Source organism: Lutjanus erythropterus, chromosome 4, assembly GCF_056507025.1.
Source record: "Lutjanus erythropterus isolate fLutEry1 chromosome 4, fLutEry1.hap2, whole genome shotgun sequence".
NCBI lineage: Eukaryota > Metazoa > Chordata > Actinopteri > Lutjaniformes > Lutjanidae > Lutjanus > Lutjanus erythropterus.
The window spans coordinates 40,162,513-40,188,670 of record NC_139320.1 but is presented as its reverse complement, the minus strand read 5'-3'; the positions used below and the strand labels follow the sequence as shown (position 1 = coordinate 40,188,670).

The following is a 26,158-nucleotide window of genomic DNA, read 5'->3' as shown; positions in this document are numbered from 1 at the left end:
TGGCAGTAATGTAACGCTGAGGATTTCAACTGCCGTTAAACCTCAAGGAAGAAGAAGAAGAACAACACAACATCCATTCTGCAGCTAGTTTTGTTTAAACGTTCTCATTTATGGACCGTCTGACATCTTTTGGAAGTAAGTGTTAATAATTTTATACAGTAAAATGTTGCCGCTGCAGCTTTACAGTAAATATCCCGATCTGTTTTCGAGTTAGCGCTGGTTGGCCACATTAGCTCCACTCCAGCTAGCATCGGTTTGCTAGCGTTCGCACACATGCGAGCTATATTTACATCTATATTATGCTTATTTGTCGGCCAATGTATGTATGTTGACTCTAAAAACAATCTGTTATGTGGTTCTGGTTGGATACTTTTCATACATGCTCTGTTGTAATCCAGAGATAGTAAAACCTTACGTACTTTACCTTTTATAAGCAGCGATAGGATAGCTAGCATCAATGCTAGCGTTATATGCGGTGGATTGTTTATCATACAGGCTGCTCTTAGAGGCCACTATACAAATATAGTTCATATAGGGTGAACTAGCTAGCGTAATGTTAACATTATATGTTGTCCTGTGAGTTATTAGAGAGTAGTAAACATGAAGTTTGATGTTGTGTATTTCAGATGATCCTTTTGATAAACCACCATGCAGAGGATGTTCATCTTATCTGACTGAGCCCTACATCAAGTGTGCAGAATGTGGACCCTCACCGTTTCTACTCTGCCTCCAGGTGAGCACATGACAGACATGCACAAATATTATCAAAACTTTTGTTTATTCTCTGACCACTCAGTCTGATTGAAATTACACTCTGTCTCAGTGTTTTACTAGAGGATTTGAATACAAGAAGCATGAGAGTGACCACAAATATGAAATCATGGTGAGTAAAGACTGTCTGCATTTATGTTTAACACACACACATATATATCCATCACACACTCATCAGTAGGCCTGTTATAATAACTACACCTGTACAAAGATATATTCTTTACTAAATGACCGCTATTGTTAAAATGATAATATACAGTATCTAAACTATCCTAAATAAATAGACATTAAAAATACACAGATGCTGTGCCCATATCTTATAATGGTCAGGAAAGCCCTGCTATTTATTTTGGCATTATTTAGGTGAAACTTACATTGTTATGTAAACAAACAAGCACATAAATACAACAGGCAATATTGATGTCAGCAAAAATTACTGGGGTTCCTGTTTTGTCTTATGAATTGATAAATAATTGTGACAAGCTCACTTTCCATTTATTGTCACTCTTCTCTAATCTTAATTCAGACATCAGACTTCCCCGTCCTGGAGCCAGGATGGACAGCACAGGAAGAGATGGCTCTGTTGGAGGCAGTCATGGACTGCGGCTTTGGAAACTGGTGAGTGCTGTCTCTGCTTGTTCATTGCTGCCACCTCTAGCTTACAAGTTAATCTATTGGTCAGACGGTCTTAAAAATAAAAAAAACAACTTTATTTTTATCAAAATGTTGATGCCCTGATGAAGGCTTGTTAAGGCAAAACTATATCGTTACTCAACTGTCCATGTGTGCTTTAGCCTTGCATCACCAGACTAATTCACAAAGGTGAATTATTCTGGGATCTGTCAGTTCATTTTTGATTTCCAAGAGATGCAGGGAAAAAAATGAATCTGGATCCACTGGATACACCTACAACCAATCAGAGCAACAACACGAGTGATGTAGCACTGATTCACATTGGTGTGTGTCTTGGTCTGGTTTCAAGTAGGAGGCAGCCTTTCTCAAATTAAAGCCAAGTATGTTTCGGCTAACAATTAAGGCCAAAACTAGACAGCGTAGTAGCAGAATCTTGATTCATATTTGATCAACACTGCATAGTTTGACAGTTAGATCGGAGTTTGGCGTGTTGAACTCAAAGCATGTATTGTCACCGACATGTGACTTTTCAAATCTGGACCGGTGAGATTCCTCTGTCGGGGTACAGTCACACGTGCAAAATAAACATTGGTGAATATTCGCCTCCTGTTCACATTTATTTTACGAGAGCAAGCGAAGGGGCAAATAAAACCTTTGTAAAGACGATTAGCATCTCGACATTGGTGAACTTTAACTGGTGAAGTGACAGCCTAACCAACAGCAAATAAGTCTGTTTGGCTGACCCATAAAACAGACTACAACCAACCAAACCATTTTCTGTGTATGGCACATCCTGCAATGCCTGCTTTGTGCCTTTACAGGTGATGGTCACTCACCTGCATTTACATATGTGTGACCATATGGTCAAATGTATCTGCCAGAGCAGATGAAAAATGAGATCACTGATTTGTCTGGTTCCCAGGTTGCATTTTATCTTTTGGGCATTAAGCATGGAAGACTTCTGATACTGTGGTCTCTTTATTTGTCATAATGTTGATAAAAATGGATACAATTGAAATATTCCATGATATAAATACAGGCACTTGCATGATAGCACAAATGTGAAATGTTAAGTATTTGGCTTACAGACCTAAATGTGAATTATATAAATGTAATTAGTGTGCTGCCTCTGGCTCCAAAATAATTAATTATAATGGCTTGGGACATAAGAAATCTGGGAAATAATAAATGAGAGAGAAATCCTGGCCTAATTGGTTGCAGTTTATCATGACTTATGATCAATTCTGTGCTCTTTTCATCATGACATTGGTCTTTGAACAAAAGCTGTTAAAATACTTTAAGTCTACAGAGCATGATTTGATCATAACAAGGATTTAGTGGGTTTAATTTCGCTCTTGGAAATCTGGAGTGGAAGGATTTTCCAGTTAATATTTATATGACTGAAATATGTTAAGACAAACAAACACAGTTTACTGTCTGATACGAATATTTATAACTGATGGATTTATTCAGGTACCTTGGATTTCTTTCCGCTGTTGTTGCACACTTACAATTGTTATTTGTGCCATTTTTCTCCCGCAGGCAGGATGTGGCTTATCAGATGCGGACTAAAACCAAAGAGGAATGTGAGAGCCACTACATGAAGAATTTTATCAATAACCCACTCTTCTCCTCCACCCTGCTCAGCCTTCGGAAAACAAAAGACTCTCGCTTTGCAGAGGGCGCTATTCCTTTCAAACGTCAGTATCCACCTTATCTGCCTTCTTTACTGGTTTTCCTCACTAATGTCACAGCAAGACATAACAAAACACTACAAAGACATGGCATTAATCGACAGAAAACAAGCTAAACAATAAAAACTGAACAAAGTCGCATTAAAACAGACCAAAATACAAAATCAAACCTATACATCCTGATAAACACACACAATATAACCTCAGCTTAGCCGGCCTAACAACCTAAATAAGTAGTTAAACTTTGAGAGATATAAAGAAGGAAATACTCGACCCTTATACAGCCTTTAGCTACAGTAAACCTTTACCATCTTTCCCTTATCCTTCTTTGCTTCATTTTTCCCTTCAAATTTTTTTCTTCTTTATTAGCTAATACAAACAAAATCAACAGTAGTGTGTATCTTATACAGACACCCAGTCAGGAAATCCCACAGAGCGAGCAAATAAACTGACAAACAGAATTCTTGAAGTTATTCCCAACTCAACTCAGCTATATTTATATAGTATCTTTCATTCACACATGCAGCCCAACATGCTTCACATAACAAGATTAAAACAGCACAGACGAGAAACACATAAATACAATAATAAAAATGTGCAAGAATTAAAAATTATAACAATAAAATTTAAAAAATCACTAAATAAAAGCCAGTAGAATGAAGTAAAAGGTACAGCATAGATTAAAAAAAATGTAAAAGCCAATAATGGAAGGTTAAAAATTAAGGTTATACAATTAAAAGCCAGATTAAAAAGACAGGTGTCCATAGTTTAGGGGCATAAAAACAGAAGGCACTCTCACTGGTGTGACACATGAGGAACATTTAAAAAGAAAAGTGTTGGAGAACCTCAGTGAGCTGGCTGGAACATAAAATGAAGGAAAAGCTCTGATGTATGGAGGAGTAATGTCGTTCACAGCTCAATAAACAAGTAAAAGAATAAAAAAAAATCAATTCTAAAGATACAGGTAGCCACTGCAGTGTCTTAAATAGTGGTGTCGTGATCCATTTTCTTTCTTTTGGTTAAGACTGTCACTGCAGCATTCTTAACTAGCTGTAGTTTTCTAAGACTGTTAAGGTAAGCAAGTATAATCGGAGTTACAGTAGTCTTAACAGCTTATAATAAAACTGTGAGCAAGAATTTCTGTATCTTTGTGCGTTTAGAAAGATCGGTATTCACATTTCCATACGAGTGTAGCAACAGACAGCTGTTGTTTTAGTTGGTTTAGTTATGTATTGTCATCTCCCAGCCTTGAGCCCTGCCTGCTATTGATATTAAACAGTATCCAGATTAAGTTTTGATAAAGTAGTGTTGTTTGTGGGCTTTCAGAGCAGCCAGAAGAAAGATTTGCATAAAACAAACTGAAGTGAACAGTTGGACAGAAGCAGTTGGTCAGTTAGAAACTTGTCTCCGTTCCTCGCGGGCTTCAGGTCTCCATCTGTCGCAGTGTTTGACAAACATTTCACTGACATGTTCCCGCAGCAGTTGGCAAACCTGGGGCAGAAAAAGAAACTAGTTACAGTTCTGATATTTCTCAGGAAATGCTGTAAGAAAACCAAACCTCAGAAGAAGTTTGCACACAGCTCATTAGTTTTTCTCATGCACAGTTGGGGCTGTGCCAACTAGTTTGAAGCTTCATTTGTGATTTTGACATTCAGATTTTTAGTCAATATTTGATGCATTTTTTCTGATTAATCCTGGTGTTTCTGCACAGTTGCAAATAAAGATTGGGCTACACTAATATTATTAGTGTTCTAATTATAGATTTAGATTCCAGACATGGTTGTGCAGGATTGTTTGATTCATCAGGGTTCAACAATAACATTTTTCTCACTTGCCTGGTCAAGCAAGTGGGTCAGAAATCTGCTTGCACAAAGTTTATTTTAATTTTCCCCTGTACAAACCGATTGATTTATTGACGGTTATCAAATAATAAGAAAGAGTAAAGTTAATTGTCATGTTTAATCTAGGCCTGCAACATCTACAAAATGTCAGAAAATTGCTTTTTTTATTAATCTAAAAAGATAATCAGTTTAATATGATAATGAATGTAGAAACACAGTAACTGCAGTCCAGATTTAAGAGGCTGAAAACGTGATTTTTTTTTTTTTTTTTTTTTGCATGATGAAATACTTTAACGATTAATTGATTATCAAAACAGCGTAATTATTTTTTACCACATGCAGGCAAGTTAAAACACTACAGAGTTACTGGAAATTTTTGGATCACAAGCAGGGTTCAAAAGTCAAAAGTCAAATTCAATTAAAAAAAAAAAAAAAAGATGGAATCATTTCCAAAATTCACAACATGTTTTTAACTGAGGAAATATTCCGCTTAAATCCGTATTTGTTAGTGTTTAGTCTTTCACAAACTACATTTTCAGTTGGGAAAAAAAACTGTTTGCTCTCCTGCTTCCTGCAAATAAATGAAGACACACCCCTGTTTTAACGGGTCAGTTTCATAGCAGTCTAACAGCATCATAATTTATATTCATGTTGACGAAACTGACATGTTCATTAACCCATAAACCATCTACTCAACTGTTTTGTAGAGCACAATTTGAATAACTGTATCTCATTGAAAAATGTGTTGAATTTAACTCAACCTGATTGAACCACCTCTACCAAAAAGTCCATTACATGAGCTTTATCTTCAATATTGTTATATTTTGACTTTTGCCTCCCAACAAGAAGTTAGAGACAAAAAGGGTAAGCATGTATATATACATATATATATATATATATATATATATATATATATGTATATATATGTGTGTGTGTGTGTGTGTGTGTGTGTATATGTATACACCTTTTTTGACATATTGTAGTTTTTATGATGATGATAATAAATTTACATTTTTATTTATTTTAATTTAATGCTCCAAAACATTTGTGTTCTTGCACCACCACACACGGCCAAATCTTTTAGCTAAACAAGTTAGCTTTTATTATTATTATTATTATTATTATTATTATTATTATTATTATTATTGTTGTTGTTGTTGTTGTTGTTGTTGTTGTTGTTGTTTGTTAATGCACTTTGATACCTTTACCATGATGTGACAGCTCATTTGTTTGGTAGATAACTACATTTAAAACAAGAGGGGTCTGTTAAGATAAAAACAATGATTGTTGTCATTGTTGCCCCAAAGAAAAATTGAAGGTGATGAAATTAAACTTATTTAATCCAATAAAGTAGTTTTTTCAAATTCAGAATTTTTTTAGAAGATTTTTTTTATGTTTTCTTTGATATGAAAACCTCAATAGAAGCTTTGAATGTAAAACGTGATATTTGGGACAGCCGTTTGCAGGACGCAAAGAAAATGTATGTATGCTCATATTTTAATGTGCATGTACTGTGTTTCTGTGACATTACAGCCACTGACGATCCCCCTCGGCCCACGTTTGACTCTGTGCTGTCTCGAGATATGGCGGGATACATGCCTGCCAGAGCGGACTTCATGGAGGTGAGGGGATACATGTCTTGTATTTTATCATCTGTGTGTGAACGTAGCCTATCAGCATGAATAAACAATTGAAATGGCCACTAGATGGTTTTACAGTGACTCATGTCCTTGTTGTTGAATCACAGTGAGTGACTCATCCTCTTGTCAGCTTTTATTCAAAAATTGTTTTCGAACATGAGCACTCATCAGGGATCATTGATCAGCTTCATGTGAACTGAGATCAAAGCGGCAGATGATTAAAGTCATTTTTTTACTGTCCTCTTAGGAGTTCGACAACTATGCAGAATGGGATTTGAAAGACATCGACTTTGTGGATGATGACTCAGACATCCTGCGTGGTGAGACTTTTTTAAATTCTTTTTAACTGGCAAATAGAAGATTATCTACTTTATAAAACACTCTTAATTGTGTCATGTGTTGTTCTTTTTCAGCACTCAAGCTTTCGGTTGTGGATATATATCATTCAAGATTAAAGGAGAGACAGCGGAGGAAAAAGTAGGTCCTTTTTTAATTCACTCTAAGATCAATACAGTGTTTATTTGTTCTTGTAATGACCCCTGACTGCCAGTAGGTGGCGTTATAAGCTTCTGTTTTGACCTTTTGGAGCCTTGTCTCCCACCAGTACTTCTTTATGCTTTCATGTTGAATAAATGAATTTCACAGTGAATTAAAATGTACAAGGCAAACCGTTTTAAACCCCTTGTCTGTATCTTCTCAATATTAATGAATTCATAATGCTAATATATTTATAATTTCTAATCTAAACTTTTAATTATTATTTTGTTAAACACGCACGTCCTGGGAGACAGGGATTGTTACGGAGTCAGCAGCGTGATCATAATTGCATATTTAAGCCTTTTTTTCAGGCTCTCATTACGAGCCACGGGGAGTCCTTCAGGTGCAACTTGCGAGCTGCGGGAACCTCAATTCAAACCCTGAATATTTTTGGAAAATGGGGAGAATGCGTCTGTCTCCTGGTGAACGCTCTGCATGCCAAACTGTCTGACATTTTGCCCAGTTTTAGGCTGGCAAAGACAGCGTCCTCTCTGAAGTAATAAATTAATAACATGTTTCAAGTTTGTTTGAAATACACCATTTATGACTCTAAAGGGCACCTTTACTGTAGAACTGCAATTAGCAATTGATTAGCTGTCACTATTAAGTTAATTGTTAACTATTTTGATAATTGGTTTGAGAATTTTTTTTCAAGAAAAAAAAATGTCACATTTCTCTGATTCCAGCTCCTAAGATGTGAATATTTTTGGTTTCTTTCCTCCACTGCAAACTGAATATCTTTGGCTTGTGGGCAAAACAGGACATTTGGGAACGTCATCTTCAGCTTTGTGAAACACTGACTGACATTTTTCCACCATTTTCTGACATTTTATAAACCTAACAAATAATTGATTAATAATGAAAATAATCAACAGTTAAATCGATCATGATAATAGCCCTTAGTTGCAGCCCTACTTCAGTGCACTTTGGAGTTGGTTGAATGATTAAATAACACTGTGATTGAAAGAAAAACAATATTTTGATCATCCATAATCCAATCCAATGTCTTTATGTGAAAGTGACAGCTTATTAGGTACACATGGCTAAATACAGCAGTCCTGCAGTAAATACTATCTTCATTAAAGGGATAGTTCACCCAAAAATGAACATCGAGTCATTATCTACTCACCGTCAAGCCGATTAAAGGTCAGGTTTAGTTTAGTCCACAAAGCAGTGCTGGAGTTTCACAGGAAAACAATGTTGCAGAATCTCCCAAATAATTGATGTGAATGGTTTTTCTGTTTTTCAAACAGAAAAAACAACAGAAAAAAACATAAAATGCCTCCATACTTCTTGTCTGATGTAATCCAAGTCTCCTAAAGCCCCGACATGCCAAGTTCACTTGAAAGACGTCATTTACACCATGTTTCTAACATAAATCCTTCACTGTAGAGCCTTAGCTTGGAGCCACATGCACACTGTCTGAACTGAGTTCGTGCGGTGTGATGTGTCCAAACCGCATGTCGGGACTTTAGGAGACTGGGATTATGCCAGATGAGCAGTGTTCTGTGGACTAAAAAACTAAACCTGGCACTCAGTCGGCATAAGGGTGAGTAGATAGATCATTTTTGGGTGATCTATCCCTTTAAGGGTAAAAGAGCATTTTTAAATTTGTGCCCTGTTTTTACATAATATGGCAGTGGACAAAGCCAAAAAAAAAGTTCACACCCCACAGTTATTATCAATCAGTAGCAACAATTTAGGATGCTACTGTTAAAAAGGGCTCAAGCTTAATTCCCCCCATTTAGGGAGCCAGTGTATTACGAGAGGTCCAAAAAGTTTTTAAATTTCTCCAGTAGACAAATTTGCTGCCTCGGCCAGCAGGAGCTGCAGTGGCTGCGTCATAATGCTTGGAAGTAAATGTACTCGTCAGATTATGTCCACTTAAGTGCTTGTTTTTGCCACTGAAGGGCTCAGATTGTTAAACTAAGTGTCTGACAACATTATGGGAAAGACAGAACTTTTCGATAGTAAACTGAAGCAGTTATATTGCTCTTTTCAAAGCCACCAGATTCCTTTGACAAAAACTGTAATTTTACTTTGGAATGCACAGGAGTTTCTGGTCTACTTTTGCCTTGATTGGTTTGTATTTTTATGGTTTTGTGAGACTTTTGTATTTAAACAGTCAGAATTACTGTTTGAGGTTACAGTGATCAGTATTTTGGTTGAAAGTAATCATGCAGTTGAATCAGCACTTCTCTATCGATCATTTTCTCAAGGAATTATTTGGTCCATAGATTGTCAGAATATGGTGAAAAATTATTATCTCTGTCCTCAAGTCCTCTGTTTTTTTTGTTCACCGACAGAGATATTCAGTTTACTGTGACAGAGAGACGAAAGACTAAAGAAAATATTCACATTTGAGAAGCTGAAATCAGAGAATTTGGCCATTTCTCTTTAAAAGAAATATTCAAAAGGATTTAATTATCAAAATTGTTGGCAATTAATTAAATAGTTGACGACAAAGCAATTAATAAACTAATTGTTGCAGCTCTACACCTCTCTCAAACAGTTAAAAGAAAGTTGAACATGATAACTTTCATGATGATGGGATTTATTGCAGGACTGTTGTATTAGAATGTATTAGTTTTAGCTCGCTGAACCTCATAAACTGGCAACTAAGTGAACTCAATTAGCAAAGGTTTTGGACTGCTGGTCAGAGAAAACAAGAAGTTTGGAGACTTCACTTTGGGCTTTAGGAAACTGAGGTTTCAACATTTTCTGAAAAGGAGCAGCCTAATACTCTGCCTAGATTCAAGGGTTTTAAGTTCAGTAATCAGACCATGTTGCGCTGCCATTTTTCTTCTTTTCTTAGCTGCTGAGTATTTTATAATCCAGCCCCGACAGTATAAATTGTCTTAGAGGCTTCCCACACAGTCTGCACTGACTGGACTGAATTAAGATTAATGTTGATCCACTCCTGAGTTTCTTTCCCGACCGCAGACACAAAATCTTTGTCTTTAAATAGAGAGTTATTAAATCTCCATTGTTTAGTTGTATTGTTAATTATAGTATAAGTGAAGAAGACTGACAGAGGAGCATGGTCTGAAAGAATAATTGCATGAATTTTGTAATCAATTGCATTACCAACTTACTAACTGAGAGAACTGAGAACTGAGAAAAGCAGATAATCAATCCTGGAGTATGAATTGTGAGTGTGGGACTAATAAGTATATTCATATGTGTCTGGATTAACAACACACCATGTGTCAAATAATGCAAAGGCTTTTTGTATTTTTGTCAGAGCATTTGACATATTTTCTGTCATTTTATACAATAAACAATCAATGGATTAATGGATAATGAAAATGCTGGTCGGCTGCAGCACTATTTGCCTTGTTTTCAGGATTCCTACACGGTATTGAATTTGATTTGAACAATTTCCATGTCTGAATAACTGGGGGGAAAATAGAGTATATAATTTTATTGTTTCCAGATTAATGTCCATGTTGTAAAAAAATCAGAATTTCTCAAATGTCTGCACATCACAGCCTGCTTAACAGCTCTGCCCCAAGTGCCCTATAATTATATTAAAACCAGACATCTGAGACCAAATTGGTTTGAAAGAATATGTGACAGTATCTTTGAATTGGACATAAACAAAGCATCACTAATCACCAAATATTTAGCTGATCTGAACATGTATGAGTTGCAGTGATGCAGCGATTTAGGTTGATTTCTTTACTTCTTTTTGGGCAGAGATGTTTGACAGCTTGTAGTCTTGTAAACTTAACAGCCACAGTGGATAAATGCACGTTTCCCAAGGACTGGCTTAACAATTTCTGAATATAAAGCCTGGATGTCTGACATTAGATGCACACGTTGTGTTAAAACATTTGATATCTAAGGAATCCCCCACAGTAGGGCTGGGTATCATTTAAAAAATTGCGATAATAGTACCCTTAAAGTGATGCTGATAAGAATGCAGTGATTCATTCATACCTTTTTTCCAAAGGTTCTTCTTTGTGAAGAACACTTCTGCTGATTGGCTGCAAGCAAAACCACACAAAAAGTCTTTTTTTCCTCCCCTAGATGAGGCTACACAAAGGATTGAACGCAGGTATCATTAGACCGGAGAAGTTTCAGTACTACTTGGTACGGGGTTATTTCAGTCGATACCTTAAAGGTGCTGAGTGCTGATTCTCAGCCCTACCCTTCAGTACCTAGCTACAATTTTACTGTCAATTATTTGGCAACATGATATCATACCATAACGCAGTCAGAATGTTTCTCATGTTTTAAAAGTTGGACTTCAAAACCATTTATTTACATAATAAACATCCATCGATACTCTGATGTTAAATATAGTCTGAAAGATCTGTTGAGAGGTCTGGAAATTTGAGTCTGGAAAAGTATAGAAGTTTGAAACATTTGTTACCCTTCGTTCAAAGTTATTGGTTATTTGATATTCTTTCAAGAGAGGCTCCTCCACCTTCAGACTGTTTCCTGTCATTCTTGGACACACTCAGTATTCTTTGCTGTAATGCATCCATCACTAAATCAGCCTTAACGAGTTCACGCTCTCCAAGCACGGAGGAATGGCATGTGTGGCTGGGGAGGCATGTGTGTTTTCTAGTTCTCCACTCTTCCCATGATCCTTATTTTATGTCCGTTAACTTGTAGCTTGTCAGAGTGGCTCCCAGGCGGGTGACCCTGGGGAGCTGAACCCTGAACCTAACTGTGCACTTTTCAGGGAGCCCATTACAGACCTTTCAAGCAATGTGACTTCAGTCTCACACCCAATTATTGAGCAGATCTCACCTCGCTGCTGTGTACAAGATATATGTATATATTGGGTTTTCAAATGCCATAATGACTGTATGAGAAAAGATAATTGCATATGAGCAAATGCCAGGTTTCATTTTGCAGAGACACTGCAATCAGAATATTAATTTGCATACTAATAATTCTACATCTTTTATTTCTTTTAGGGTGATCCGAGATCACGGACTGATCAACCTGCGCAAATTCCAAAGTAAGTCCTCTTGTGGTACTCACACTGCGACAGTATTCATAGCAACTCAGGGAGGCATCTGATATCTCCCAGCCAAATCACTGCTGCTGAGGGTTTCTGTGGATGCATGCAAACAACTCCACTGTAATAACCACCGTTAACCTCCGTGGCCCCTCGGGCAGCCAGAGTGTGGCAACTGACGGAGCTCTGTATTTACGATCAAGGCTGCGAATAGTCTACAGGGGCTGTGTGCCACAGCATAATTGCTTCACTGCGAATAGATCCCCGTGCGATGAGCGCTGCGGCCATAATGACTGAAATGTGGGGGGCTTCTTTTATTGATCCACCTGTCACAGGTTGGATTTCAGCGTGCTCTGTAATGTAATTCTTTGCATCTCTTGGGTTTTTTCATTAGAGGTCAGACAGACGGCAAGATTTTTTCTTTTTTAAAACTATGTCCGACCCCCTGCCCCCGCCCGCCCGCCCGACCGCCGTTCCGTCTCCACGTGTTGCTGCGTGAAATTGGCTGTGGTTTTGGGAGTTGAAGAGTTCTCCCCTCATGTTTTATTTATGTTATCCTCCAGCCTCCAGTTAGCCCTCCTTCCTTTTTCTCCCTCCACTCCCTTATCTCCCCAGTCTTTCAAGACAAAAGGGAACTCAGAGTAGCTGTAGAGCTGCAGACTGGTTGTCATGGAGACTGTCAAAGATTGTGTGTCTCTACGGTGTGTGTGTGTGTGTGTGTGTGTGTGTCACATGCAATAATGGAAGCAGTATCCGAGCCCAGGAGGCTCACAGTATCATGTCTCAGTAACTGCTGGAGGCAGATTGACCAGTGTTGTTGTTTTAGAGCAGCAGTGTGTCTGAACTCCTCTTAGACCTTCTTACATTAAATCATTCAAGTGATTTTGTTTTTGTTTTCCTGTTGCCTTTGTTTGCAGTCAGTGTTTGTGCGCAACCACAGAGACGTCCAGTGTTGACGTCTCCGTGGAGATGTGGACAACATTGTTCTGTGTGTCCACTGCATGGCTTCATGTGTTTTGCCTGAGATGGCAGCTGCTAATTAGCGCTCACATTCAGGAGCCTGATGAAGGAACTTGACCCACACACACACACACAAACACATACACACACACACACACACACACACACAGACACAGACAACCACTCCTCTCACACCCACACAACAGCTTTCCTCTCTGGCTCTCTGACACTTGTCTGTTACTCAGCAACACGGTTGATGCTTTGAGACGAACACAACAAGCTCTTCAGAGTGTGTATGCTTGTAGAGTGAGTTAAGTGGTGGTGAATACACACCGGTGTGCTGTGGCCAGTCTCGGGGAGGTGGGGGGTGCTTTTTGATGCAGCAAGCTTTAATATGTTTTTTTCTGTTGTGATCTTCAGCCGGGCTCAGACTTAGTAAGAGGAAGATAAATCTAAATGTGGAACACTTGGCTCTTGGTCTCTTTAGAAATGCCATTCTGTAAAAATGGTCGATGATAACAGGAAGAAATCAGATTTTTTGCTAAGTGCACGTTTACAAGGACTTTGTGGTTGTTACAGCAAAATAAAGAAATGTGAGAATAATAGGATTGTGAAGTTTAAAATTAAAATAGTTTGCAAATTTAGTCAAAAATGTACACAAACATGGATTGAGCCATAGCATGCTATTGCAGCAATACCCAGTCCCTCCAGGATTTTGCAGCCTTTTGTTTGGATTTTTGCAGCCTGAAACACCTGATTTCACGGCAGCTTTGCTACAAAATTGTGATGCATGTTGCGATGTTTTTAGGCATGCAGAACCAAGAGAAAATCGCACCAAAAATTGCCCTTTTTTGTATAAGTCATCAAAAACTTGTGGCAAAATAAAACCTTTTTAAATTAAAAAAATAATAATAATTAATTAATTGAGTGAGTTCATTGAGACTTTCATGTATGAAGTTTGTGTGGGGGACTGCTATGACTCGCAGGAAGCAACAACAAATGGTCAAATTAAAAAAAAAAGGTTGCAGAGTTTGGACAAAATTGCAAGGTCATGCAGAATTCACAGAGACTGGTTGAATTTGTGTGATTGTTGCAATCGCAACATTGCAACATTATGGAGGGACTGATTATAACTGGGACTGCCACTTCATCTGTTGTAAGGTTGGCAAAAGTATTGAAGTATTGATATTTTTTCAATACCATGTAATTAAAAGGCAATACAGTACTAACATTTCATAGTATTGAAAGTTTGGAAGCAATTTTAAAAATTTCTCACAATAATTTAAGATTGAAACATTAAAACTAATTGTTGGGACTGTTTTTGCACTTTATCCTGAAACAGATGATCGCTTCATCCCTAATGCAAAGATACCAGGAGTGTTGAGAGTTTACTGTAGTGAAATCAGTGGTTTCAGTAAAATGTACAGATCTCTACAAACAGCAGCCTCGAGAGATGATAGGACAGAACAGCCACAGAGTGACTGTGATAACAGAAAGTAGCAGTAATATTTGCATGCATATAAACTGTTGATTCATAGTCACATGTTGGTGAACTAGACATTGCGGTTTATGGAAAATCTAAATAAGAAAAAATGATTGCACTTCTCCGTGAGCGCACTAAAAATCACAAGCCATTGATGTGTAAAAGTGTCTAAGGGGGAGGATTTTTCTTTCATATTTCTGTGTTATATTTGTTCGTATCCACTGCCCACTCACTTCTCTCCTCTCTTTCTCTGTCAGTGCTGGAGCGATGTTACCCAAAGGAGGTGCAGGAGCTGTATGATGTCATGAGACGATTTGCCAGAGTGGTTGGACCGATTGAACATGACAAATTCATCGAAAGTCACGCACGTTAGTATCTGGCTGAGCACACACGGATAGGCTCTGAGGATGCATGCAACAGACACAAACACAGAATTAATTTAACCAATTCTGCCAACTGCCTCAACATTCATAGATGATCACAGCCTCAGAATAAGTTATTTTGAATTTTTTGTGGGAAGGCAATATCAGACTACCCTTTTTTTCCTTTTTTCCTAGTTTATTTGTATAAGATAAGGACAGATTCAGTGCTGTTTTGAACGATGGTGGAGAGCGCTTTCTAACACATTGCTCCAACATCTTCCATAGTCGTTCTGTTGGGTTGAAATCTGGGAAATGTGAAGCTCATGATTTCTGTAATTTTCAGTACATGCATTCCATTAGGGTTTTCACTAGTTTATAGAGGGTTTTCCTTAAAGGTAAAAGTTTTAAGTAAGAGAAATGACGTAAAGTTTTTTTTTAATTTGGGGAGATGTGTTCATTTATTGTCTGGTGGAGTGTATGCTGAAAGGGTTGATACCACTCCTATATCTGACCGTTAAATACAGGGCTTCAGCCAGCAATCGGTTAGCTTAGCTTAGCATAAAGACTGGACAGGCTTTGTTCAATAGTAACAAAGTTTGCCTAGCAGCACCTCCAAACCAACCAACAATTCACTGTTTAACAGATGGTCATGTGCCAGACTATGTGTTGGCTCTGATCAGTTGCTAGGCAACCAGCAGAGAATACTGGAAGTTAATGGTCATCTCCAAGAAATAGTCTGGCTCATAACTCCAATGAAATGGTGAATCGTTGTCTTTATAAAGAGTAAGCCTGCAATAACCGACACTTCTTTTGGTGAGTTGTAAAGTGAACGTTCACATATCATCTTTAAGTTGATATGATGAACTTGTTTTTCCCACAGTTGCTTATCTACACATCCAGCAGTTACGGTGTTGCATGATTATTCATTTAGAGTTGTTAATTTGGCCACCTGGGGAATGTAAGTCCAATGTTCACTCTCTGTTGTGGGTCCGATAGTTAAACAATGAGCCGAAACTATGCAGGCACAGTAGTATTGGCACATCATTGTTATTGGCCGAAAAAGGCTTTAAAATGAAATGTTATGCAACATTTCTTCTTTTCTTTTTTTAATGTAAGTGCAGTATATTTTATTCTAGTCATGGATAGATGTTGTAAATTGAACAAAACACATTTCTCGCTCATTCCAAACTTTCTTGCTGCTGCTCGATAACTGTTTTCAGCTGCATATTTCACTATTTGCAGGTTGTAATCTGCAGAATATGATTTTCTTTTTGGGGGCATTTGTGTTCAGTCTTTCTCAGTTGTCTTTAATGTTTAAATTAATTTTCAGTGGTACAGGAGTAGCAGATACTGGTAGTTGTCACAAGCCTAGAGTGCCCTCTTGCTGCTGTAGGTAATGTTTACTCCTTGGTCATGTCGATCAGTGTGAAATAACATTTAAGAACATGTGAAATTATATATTTTAATTTATACAAGTCGCACCTGAGTATAAGTCGCAGCTTATAATTTATAATTATAATCTATAAAATTCGGTAATTTATCTACTCCCCAAATGCCCTTGTTGTTTGTCTTTGTGATTTAGTAAAATATACATTTCTGTGCACTCATTTTAGTGTATGCTCACATGATGTAATTATGTCTACAGTGTGTGGTGGCTTTTTGAAGTGAAATTGCTATTTGCAATGATTTCTCAGTACAGTCATGCCAGGAGAAGCCAAATCGCATGAAGTGAGCGCGGTAGAGCTGCAACCATTACTCGATTAATTGATTAGTCGCGCAAAAGGAAAGTAATTGCCAACTATTTTAATAATCGATTAACTGTTTCAGTAATTCTTCAAGCAAAAATGTCGAACATTTTCTGGTTCCAGATCGTGAAGATTTGCTGCATTTCTTTGTCATTTATGTCAGTAAATGAAGAGTCTTTGGGTTTTGAACTGTTGACAAAAGAAGCTTTTTGAAGCGGCTTAGGGCTCTAGGGAATTGTGATCGGCATTTTTCACAGTCCTTCATGATTAATTGTGCAAATAACTGGGAAAATGAATGATGATGAAAACAATCGTTAGTTTCATCTTTAGAGAGTGGTATCAATCTTCTCATCATCAAGAACTCTCTGCTGGAAAGCAATTTAGCTCGTTTCCCAAGATGTAAAACTTTTCCTTAAAATTTCTCTGTATTCATCAACAACATGCACACTGTACATTTATAATGCAGATATTAATGGCTTGAAATGTGTATGACCTCTTTATGAAACCACAAAATGCTTATCCATTGTGTTGGATGAAGTGTTGATACTGGTGGGACTTGAACTTTGGTTGTGTAAGACAGAGTTCAGGTAATTCTCTTTGTGACAGCATGTAAAGATTTGCCTTCATCTCTTTTCTCCTTGCAGTGGAGTTTGAGCTGAGGAGAGAGATCCGCAGGCTGCAGGAGTACAGGAAAGCAGGGATCAAGTCTTTCTGCAGTGAGTCTGCTCTGACCTTTTCACTCCTCTGTTCAACAAAACTTAATGTTTAAAGTTGCATGCCTCAGCAGGGAAAATATATTTACATTCAGATTCAAGTTACACTGAGGTCTTTATTATGAGCTTGGCTCCAAATTGTTTTAATTATTATTATTTGCAGCAGCAGCAGAGTGTATCAGGTCTTTGGATCATTTTTTGGAATTACAATGTTTGGCTAGTTTGTTGATGCATGGCACACAAAGGAGAGCTCAGCTGAATATTTTATTGAGCTGCTAAATCAGCTACTCTTGGAATTATATCAGAGAGTTGCTGGCAGAATTAATGAACACTTGAATATTCCCCGTAGATAATGAATTATTTCAGTAAATTGGGCCTGACTAATTCAGTAAAAACATTGTTGTCTCACCTGAAAAACCAGGGATGTAACAATCCATCAAAGTGGATCAATATATCCATTCAGTGATCAACGATCCAGTAGCATCGATGCAAAGTTAAAACATTGATCCATATTGTCATCTTTAAGGTGACACTTTTATTTTGAAATTTTCCATGGCATGTGTCATGCGTTTCTGTTCAAGTTCACCTCCTCCCTAAACATTCAAACAGTGTTAGTGCCGGGCAGATAATGGCAAGCAGCCAAGAAAAAAAGGATGATATTTACTCCTCTCTTGAGGATAAAGAACAAAGGGTAAGAACAAACATTTAAAAAAAAGATGTGCGTCTGTCAAACAGATATACGTGAGGAACAGTTGTGACGAGGAATGAAGAACGTGCAGTTCACTTTACAAATGCAAAAAATGTTGTAAAATAAGGTGGTAAACCAGTATAAAATTAGATATGAACATATTTGTGTATAAAATGTCTCTGAAATGTTGAACCTGGTTTCAGTCTGTTTTGTTTTTGCAACTTCTGTTTTTGCTTTTTGTTTTGTTATTTAAAAGGGGAGGTATAATAAGGTAAAGCTTCAGCCTACGCCTTTTTGGTCCACTTAATGACTTATTGTAGCCTATTGTTGCTTATTGTTATTTATGTTTTGTTTTTGTTGGTTTTTTGTTAACGTAAACTAACTGAACCTAGATCAGCAGTGTGGAAATGTGCTAACAATGCTATTATGAGATAAAATATGCAGGAAATAACAACCCGCAAACCTGCATTCAGTCCACTAACTTGTTGCTCTCAATACAGCGACATTAGCTGCTCTGTTTCATTAATGTTAGGATGAAAAAATCAGTCTGAAATTCAGTGGTGCCTTTCTGTCTGGAGATGCATTGAGTTGAACCAGCGCTGAGTAAGAAGCGTAAACTAGCATAGTGCGCTCAACAGAGGGCATACCTCTGCCAGGCAACCCAGAAAACATTTGGATCAGCAACTGTAATTTAATTATTTTTATTTCCTCTGGAACAGATTACATTTACATTTAGTAACCAACACTTAAGCAAATAAAATAGCATTTCCTGAGCCAAACTCATTCTGTTTTACTGGGTTTTTTTAACGTTTTTTTTTCCACTTATCTAATTTTCCTTTTTTGTGTTATTTTAATGTATTAACCAAATGTACCACCATTATGGTTAATAATATTATTATTATTCCTTTATTTTGATTATTATTCATTGGAGTGCATGGGATTATGAGGTAGTATGGGGTAGGAGGGATTTACAGGAGCTATGAAGTTGTTTGATACCTTTGTTATTTCTTTTTGTGAAGCAGCTACTGTAAAAGAATACAAACTGATAGAGTGTCCAAAAAATGGACTTTACACACAGTATACCAGCACAGACATTAAATAGGTCTTAGCTTGCATTCATAATGTTCTTAAAAGGGTCTTAAATAGTCTCAAATTTAACTTGTTGAAACCTGCAGAAACAAAGCTTTGTGATATCAGTAAATATTGTACTGTTGTCCAAAGAACATAAATTGCATTGTGATGAAACTTATGATGTACAGCCGTGCTGAAAAGTGTCCATCATCACTTGCAGAGTGTTAGTCACTGCTCTGAACCCTGGAGCTGGACTGCATTTGGCACAAGATACTGTTTCTGAATCCTTTCCCTCTCTGTGTGTCACCACTCTCAGGTGCCAGAGTGTACGAGCGGGTGAAGCGAATGCGGGAGGATGAGCGAAGGAAGCGGACCATGTTGTGCGACGTGCTGCAGTACATCCAGGACGGCAGAGCCTGCCAGCAGTGGCTCAGTAAACAGGCTGCAATGTGAGACTCCAAACTTCCCGCTTGTTAACCCAGTGTGTAATAGAGGGGCTGGTGGAGTCACGCTCCCTGGAGACGCTGACCTCTATCATCACACGCAGCAGCAGCAGGCGCGCTGAGACGAACAGAGCAGACGTTTATATTACTGTGCATCCTACTTCCACCTCAGTCTCTTTGGTATTTTTAGTCTTTTCAACGTGCTGTTGCTCTTGTTTATTCATCCAAGGCCTCTTTGGGTGGTGTGCAAGTTCTTCTAATTATTCCACCTTAAAAAAAAAAAAAAATCTTGAATGCGATGATTCATCTTTTTTGGATGACGATCCTGGAGTGAGAATTGTGAACAAAGCCCAGAGATTCTGTGTGTAAGTGGGACGTATGCGTGTGTGTATATAAATAAGATTGTAGGGATGCTAACACTTTTCCTTTTTGATTACAGAGATGCTGGCATCACTCCAGTTGTCACAACAATCACAGTGTCAGGTACGAAGCTTCTCTCCACCTTTCTCCCTCTGTGCTGCCTCCTCTCTGCTGCCTTGGCATGGCCCCAGGCACAGTCACATTAATGCACACGCTCCTCCATAAATACACTCGAAAAATAGGACCTACATGCATATGTATCTTGCTGTTTTTCCTTTCAAATTAGCTGCCTTTCTGTAACCTCTGGAGCACCGATGGGACGCACACTCCCACGCAGCTATATTTACACAATTATACACACTGTAAATATTTGTTTTCCTGTCTCTTCTAAGCAAAGGAATAAACTGCATGTTGTCAGCCTGTTATTATGTTATCTGAAGTGTGGACCAACACTGCGGTGCTGCAGGCCTGTTTGACTGTTGTTAAATTTAAATTTCTGCTCTACAGCAACAGGTAGGCGGAGCGCCCCTCCCCTCAACCTGACCGGACTGCCAGGGACGGAGAAACTCAACGAGCGAGAGAAAGAGGTACAGCTCTCTTTTATCTTTGCATAAGGGTTATACAGAAAGACGAAGGCCTTGGTATGCTTCAAATGAAAATGTGTGATCAGACTAACTCCCTGTTTCAATGGCGAGCAAGTCAGACGGTGCACGTGTCACGCAGCAGAAAGAACAGCTCACTCTTCTCTGGTTTAATACAACAGATACTCCCTTCATTTTACCCAGCAGCTGATAAGCATGACATGGAAACTTTTTCTGCAGTGTGTTTTTGGATAAACTGTACATTTACTGCCACTAGACAAGAGTAGACTAAACTTTAATCCCTCTGCTCTAAGCTCCTGTCACCTGTCTGTCCTGACCACAGCCGCAAACTCTTTTTTTCTCCATATTTTTCTCATCCACGCCATAGGCCAGGAATATTCACACATATCAAAGAAAAACTGCATATTGCACAAAAGTTTTGGCAGCTGTTGCTTTGAAATGCATTGACAATGCGGAGCCTATATGGACAAATGCTTCAGTGTGGCATTAATGCTGTCATCATGCAAGCATGATGCTGACATGACTTTTGCGGTCTAGACAAAATGTAAGTCTAAAGCAAACCCGTTCATATAATGTATGGTAAACTTTTTAAATTTGATACAACACAGATACTTATCATATTTTTATTGATCCCAATACTGATCATGGAATTTTTTGTGGGAAAAAAATCAATAGTAAGAGAAACAATGTGGATGTAACTGCTTTGGTGACAGGCTTCCTTGTACAATTTACAACCATAATTCTCTGAGAATCTCTTTCGTATCCAAGCAAAACTGATGTGGTAATTGAAATATCCATTACTTAATCAATATAGAATCCAATCAAATTGAATCGGGACCTTGTGAATTGAATCAAATTGATTTGAGAAATCTGAATTGATACCCGGCCTTAGTTGGGAACAGCAGCATTTCCCTCAGACATATAAAATTGCAAAGAAAAACTCTGTACGACTAAATTACAATATATTAACTTACCATCCACTGAAAAACTTCCACGCCCTCTGACATTTCTGAAAATGTCAGCAAACGCGTCACAACTTGCAAACTTGAGCTTCCAAAACATTCCATGGAGGTCGTGAATACCACAAGAGAGAGGCGTTGATGGAAAAGGTAAATATAACTCCATTTGAAGACAGCTTTTGGCACAGTGGTGCTGTGAGCTAAATGCTAACATCAGTATGCCAACATGTTTTCAGTGACAGTGCTAATAAGCTGATAGCAGGTAATGTTTGAACACAAATTACAGCTGACGCATGCAGGCGTTTGGTCGTAAACCACTTATTTTCACAATTAATCAATTAATATCTTGGTCTATAAAATGTCAAATAATGTGAAGATGCTCAGTGATGTCTTCAAATTTCTTCCCAAACCAAAGAGGAAGCAGCAGACTTTTAGATTTAATAAACTGGACCTAGCGAGTGTTTGACATTTTTGCTTGAAAAATGATTAGAGATTATCAAAATAGCTGGCAACTTCTTTTATTTCAATTGATTAATCGAAAAATTGTTGTAGCTCTGAAGTGTGCATTTGCGTTGCACTATTTTCCCAGTGGTAAATCTTTGGTGTCGTCTTTTTTTGTCCAGAGGCAGTGAATCGTACACTTAATCAAAACATCTCACATTTTTTGACCGTCTTTCTTTGAAGGCATTTATGTAACAGTGGAATTTAATATGAATGAATGGAAAAAGAGGGCTTGAGACACCCACGCGCAGCTGGCAAATTGCTGCATCAAGTGGAAGTGACTGTCAGATTGTCCGTGTATGAAAAGTTGCAAAAAATGGTGGACTTGACCTCTGTTGTAGGAGTTGTTCACAGTTCTTCAGACACTGTTAGATAATTAGATGAGCACTTTGTCTGAAGCATACTGAGGCCTTAAATAAGACGCTGTGTATGTTTTCAGATGTCAGTGTCTCTGACTAACCCTTGTATTTATTTTGTGCTTGCAGTTGTGTCAGGTGGTGCGGCTGGTGCCAGGGGCCTACCTGGAATATAAACAGGCTTTGCTGAACGAGTGCAGACGACAGGGCGGGCTGCGGCTTGCACAGGCCCGAGCGCTGATTAAGATCGATGTCAACAAGACGCGCAAAATCTATGATTTCCTGATCAAAGAGGGCTACATCACCAAGGCTTAGGAGCTTTTGATCTGACCACAGAGGAGACTGGGCTATGGTTAGTGTGTTTTCTAATCTTGTAACATGGTAAGCCAGTGTTTTGTAAGAGGTTCATGAATATTGTTGCTGCTCATTTGAAATTTTGTAACATTTGTAACAAGGTCTAGTTGTGTTTTCGAGTCTAAAATGTATTAAAATGACAAATCTGTTTGTATAATTCTCTGTCAGAAGATCAGGGGCTCATATTACAATGAGAATGTATTTATTTCTCCTGACATTAAATGTCTATTAAAAAATGATCTGGTGGGTATGTTTTTATTTTAATTTGGACAACTGTGGCCCAACTTGGACTGAAATATTTGGTGACCTTTTATTTCTGTAGTTTCCCCTCATTTAAGTGCTATGTAACTATATATTGATAATTTTATTTATCATTTATTCCTCAGATTATTTTCAGGATTAACTGTTTAGTCCGTTAAAAAAAAGTGAATAATCCTTATCACAATTTCCCATAGCCAGAGTGATGTCTTCAAATCTGTTTTGTCCAATCAGCAGTCCAAAACTGAGGATGTAAAATTTTGAAATGTGTCTATAAGCGACCAGATAATTCAGCATATACAGAGGGCAAAGTTTCCAGTAATAAACTTATATTAACTGCAGTTTAATGGAGTTGTTCTGTCAAGAAAATTCCTCTGGAAATCAAGAATTGTGTTGTGGGTTTATGTCCACCATGTTCTACCACCATGTTTTTACATTAGCCCAGACCTGGTGGTATGCTCACCACTAAATGCAGCAAAATCCTACGCACTGGTCCTTTAACAAATTAAACTTATATTTGAAGTACTCTTGTCTCGATTGCAAACAGTTGTAGTTCTTGCCTTGAAAGTTGTTGGGAGATTAGACCTGTAAGATGAAGTTGGTTTTTTAAGGGGAAATTTGGCACTTTATGTGGATGTCAGATGAAGAATTTAATTCCTTTAAACAGCCATGCCGTGTACCAGCATGCATTGTGTGCCATATGTTACCACAGTAGTTTATAGATACTACTTCAACACAACTACTTCTCTAGCTGGTGTCCTGGCTACCCAAAGATGGAGACTAGAAATCCAAACTAAAATACACTTAGTTCTTTCTATAGTTACTCGGATTATGGACACTTCTTTCCATCAAAATAGTATTTTTTCAAAGTTTTCCATCAGTGGTAGACTTGTTTGCTCGTGCAAACTGAGCCTCCCTCTTTCATCTTCTCGAAAAGGTCAGCAATGTGATATTTGTGCATGTCCAAATATATGCCAGTATTAGATGTTCAAAATTTTAAAAAAAGGTGCGTCTCTACCTCCAACCACAAATTTGAGAGTTTATTTTGTGCATGCATCTACACCATAGTCTTGAAACTGTTGGCTAGTTGATGTGTTTACAGCACAGAGCGGAAGAGGTTGTGTGTCACAAACTGCTGTAAAAACTCCCAACTGAGACACACATTCTGAATTTGCTGTTCGTATGTCCAAAGAATGCTCCTAAAACCAGAATAATACCAGCATATCCCACATGTCTTAATCAGAATATGCTCCATTCAGAATAAGGCCTAATTCATAATATCCTAATGGAATATGCTGTTCATATGACCTGTATCAAATTCAGGGTGTGCATATAAACATAGCCACTGGATGCATAAGAAACAGGAAAACTCAGCTTTCTCTCCACTGAGGAATTCATTACTTCATTTGACTACATTTACCATCAACAGTGATCGGACATCCATGTGAAAAGTGTTGAAATATTCCTTTAACGCAGACCTGGCTTGCACATCATCTTGTAAAATCGCACAAAGTATCTCAGTGTAGCTTTTAGGAGTAAGAGTTAATGGTTATTAATCAGTCATGACATTAAACAACTTCATGAACTCAAAATGCACTGATCCTCTGTAGCTATGACAACAGCTTTAAGCTCAATAAGAAATTGCAAGCTTGTATTTTTGTATTAAACATAAATGATCATGGACTCCCCTCTACGAATGACCATTACATGTTCCCATATGATGGATGCTGTGGAGGGACATTCAGGATAAATCCGGTCTGATCAGAGCTGATGTGACCGTCTTGTCAGCATTTTTGAATGATGCTCCACACAGACAGTTAGTGGCATCCCACTGAATCCTCTCTGTCTCCATCTGTGGACGTGTGGGCGCGGTGTGACGTGGGAGAGCTGTGACGAATGTAACACAGGCGGGAGGCCACCGGCCTCTGACAGGCTTATCTCAGCAGAGAGCAGCCGCCACATCAGCCTCAGCTAACAGCCTGATTATAACGGCAGATTCAACCTTTGATGATAAGGACAGGACGAGCGTCTGAACTGAAATGTTGCAGGATTTAAGAGGATGTGACAGAGAAGAAATTCTTTGTTTTTTTTTTTTTACTCTTCTGTGTGTCTTATCAAATTACGGTTCCACAACAAACGAGAAGCAGCAGAGTAAAGTACTGCTTTCACTTCTGGTCATTTCACAGGATACAGTTTTCCTTGTGTCACACTTGGCGTCTCTACCCGAGACTCGGTTCCAACCAGCCTCGACAAACTAGGCTTTGATCTGTCCGCTCTCCTTTTATTCTCTGTTTAAAGCTTATGGTCACAGATAGTGTCAGTTGGCGTTTGGTCTGTGGTGAAAGCTGATGAGCAAAGGTGACCTGAGTTTTCTGGATTCAAAAGGGAGCCAATCAGAACAAACTCCACCCTGACTGAGAAGTGAGGATATAACTGATGGCAATAGATTGATATTGCATCTATTGTGATATTTAGACTAGATGTCAGCTTAGATTTTGGATATCTTTTCATCATGATAGAAGTCGGTCCCTACAGGAAGTTGCAATGTTAATGCAAAGTAAACCAATCCCTGTGAATTTGCACAAACTTACAATTATGTCCAAACTCTGCAACTTTTCCATAAATTTGATCAGTCTTTGTTGCTTCCTGTGAGTTAATCCTAACAGTCCATCATGCAAATGTCACACATATACATCTCAATGAATTAACCATCACAATGTTTTGTTGTATTATTCAGCCTTCCAACATTGAAAAGCTGTCGTGAAATCAGGCGTGCAACAATCCCAACATTTTCTGAACTTAGACTGTTCTGGCTGTTCTATTATTTGTCTTTACCTATTTAGTCATCATATCCACATTACTGATTTAATGATTATCATTTATCAAGAATCCCATTGTGTTAATATTTTGTCAAAGCACCCATAGTCATCACTACAATATTGTCAGTATTGATATTGGGGAATCTGGTCAAAAATATTGTGATATTTGATTTTGTCCCTCGATAAAAATGGCACACTTTTTTTTTTTTTTTGTAGAGGGCCATTAACAGTAGAGTGGAGGTTTGTGGTTCAATGTGTACAGTGTGTACAGAAAAGAGAAAGCAGCAGGGTCAGACTCTAATAATACTTGGGCTTTATGGTGGCATTGATGCACTTCAGGCTGTTGCCATCAGGATCATCGTCAACATATTCACAAAAACAGCGTCCAGTTGT

The 26,158-nt window shown here is 38.1% G+C and overlaps 1 protein-coding gene across 1 annotated transcript; it reads left to right on the top strand.

The window, feature by feature from the left end:
* tada2a (transcriptional adaptor 2A) lies at window positions 1-22,860 on the top strand. Its single transcript, XM_084717970.1, has 15 exons — window positions 1-135; window positions 627-733; window positions 824-883; window positions 1,298-1,389; window positions 2,947-3,104; window positions 6,473-6,561; window positions 6,827-6,899; window positions 6,993-7,056; window positions 12,048-12,091; window positions 14,792-14,902; window positions 17,286-17,357; window positions 19,430-19,562; window positions 19,996-20,039; window positions 20,424-20,503; window positions 22,464-22,860. Exons 1-15 carry the CDS (start codon window positions 111-113, stop codon window positions 22,647-22,649), a joined length of 1,338 nt encoding a protein of 445 aa, XP_084574096.1. The 5' UTR covers window positions 1-110; the 3' UTR covers window positions 22,650-22,860.
* Window positions 22,861-26,158: the final 3,298 nt, after the last annotated feature.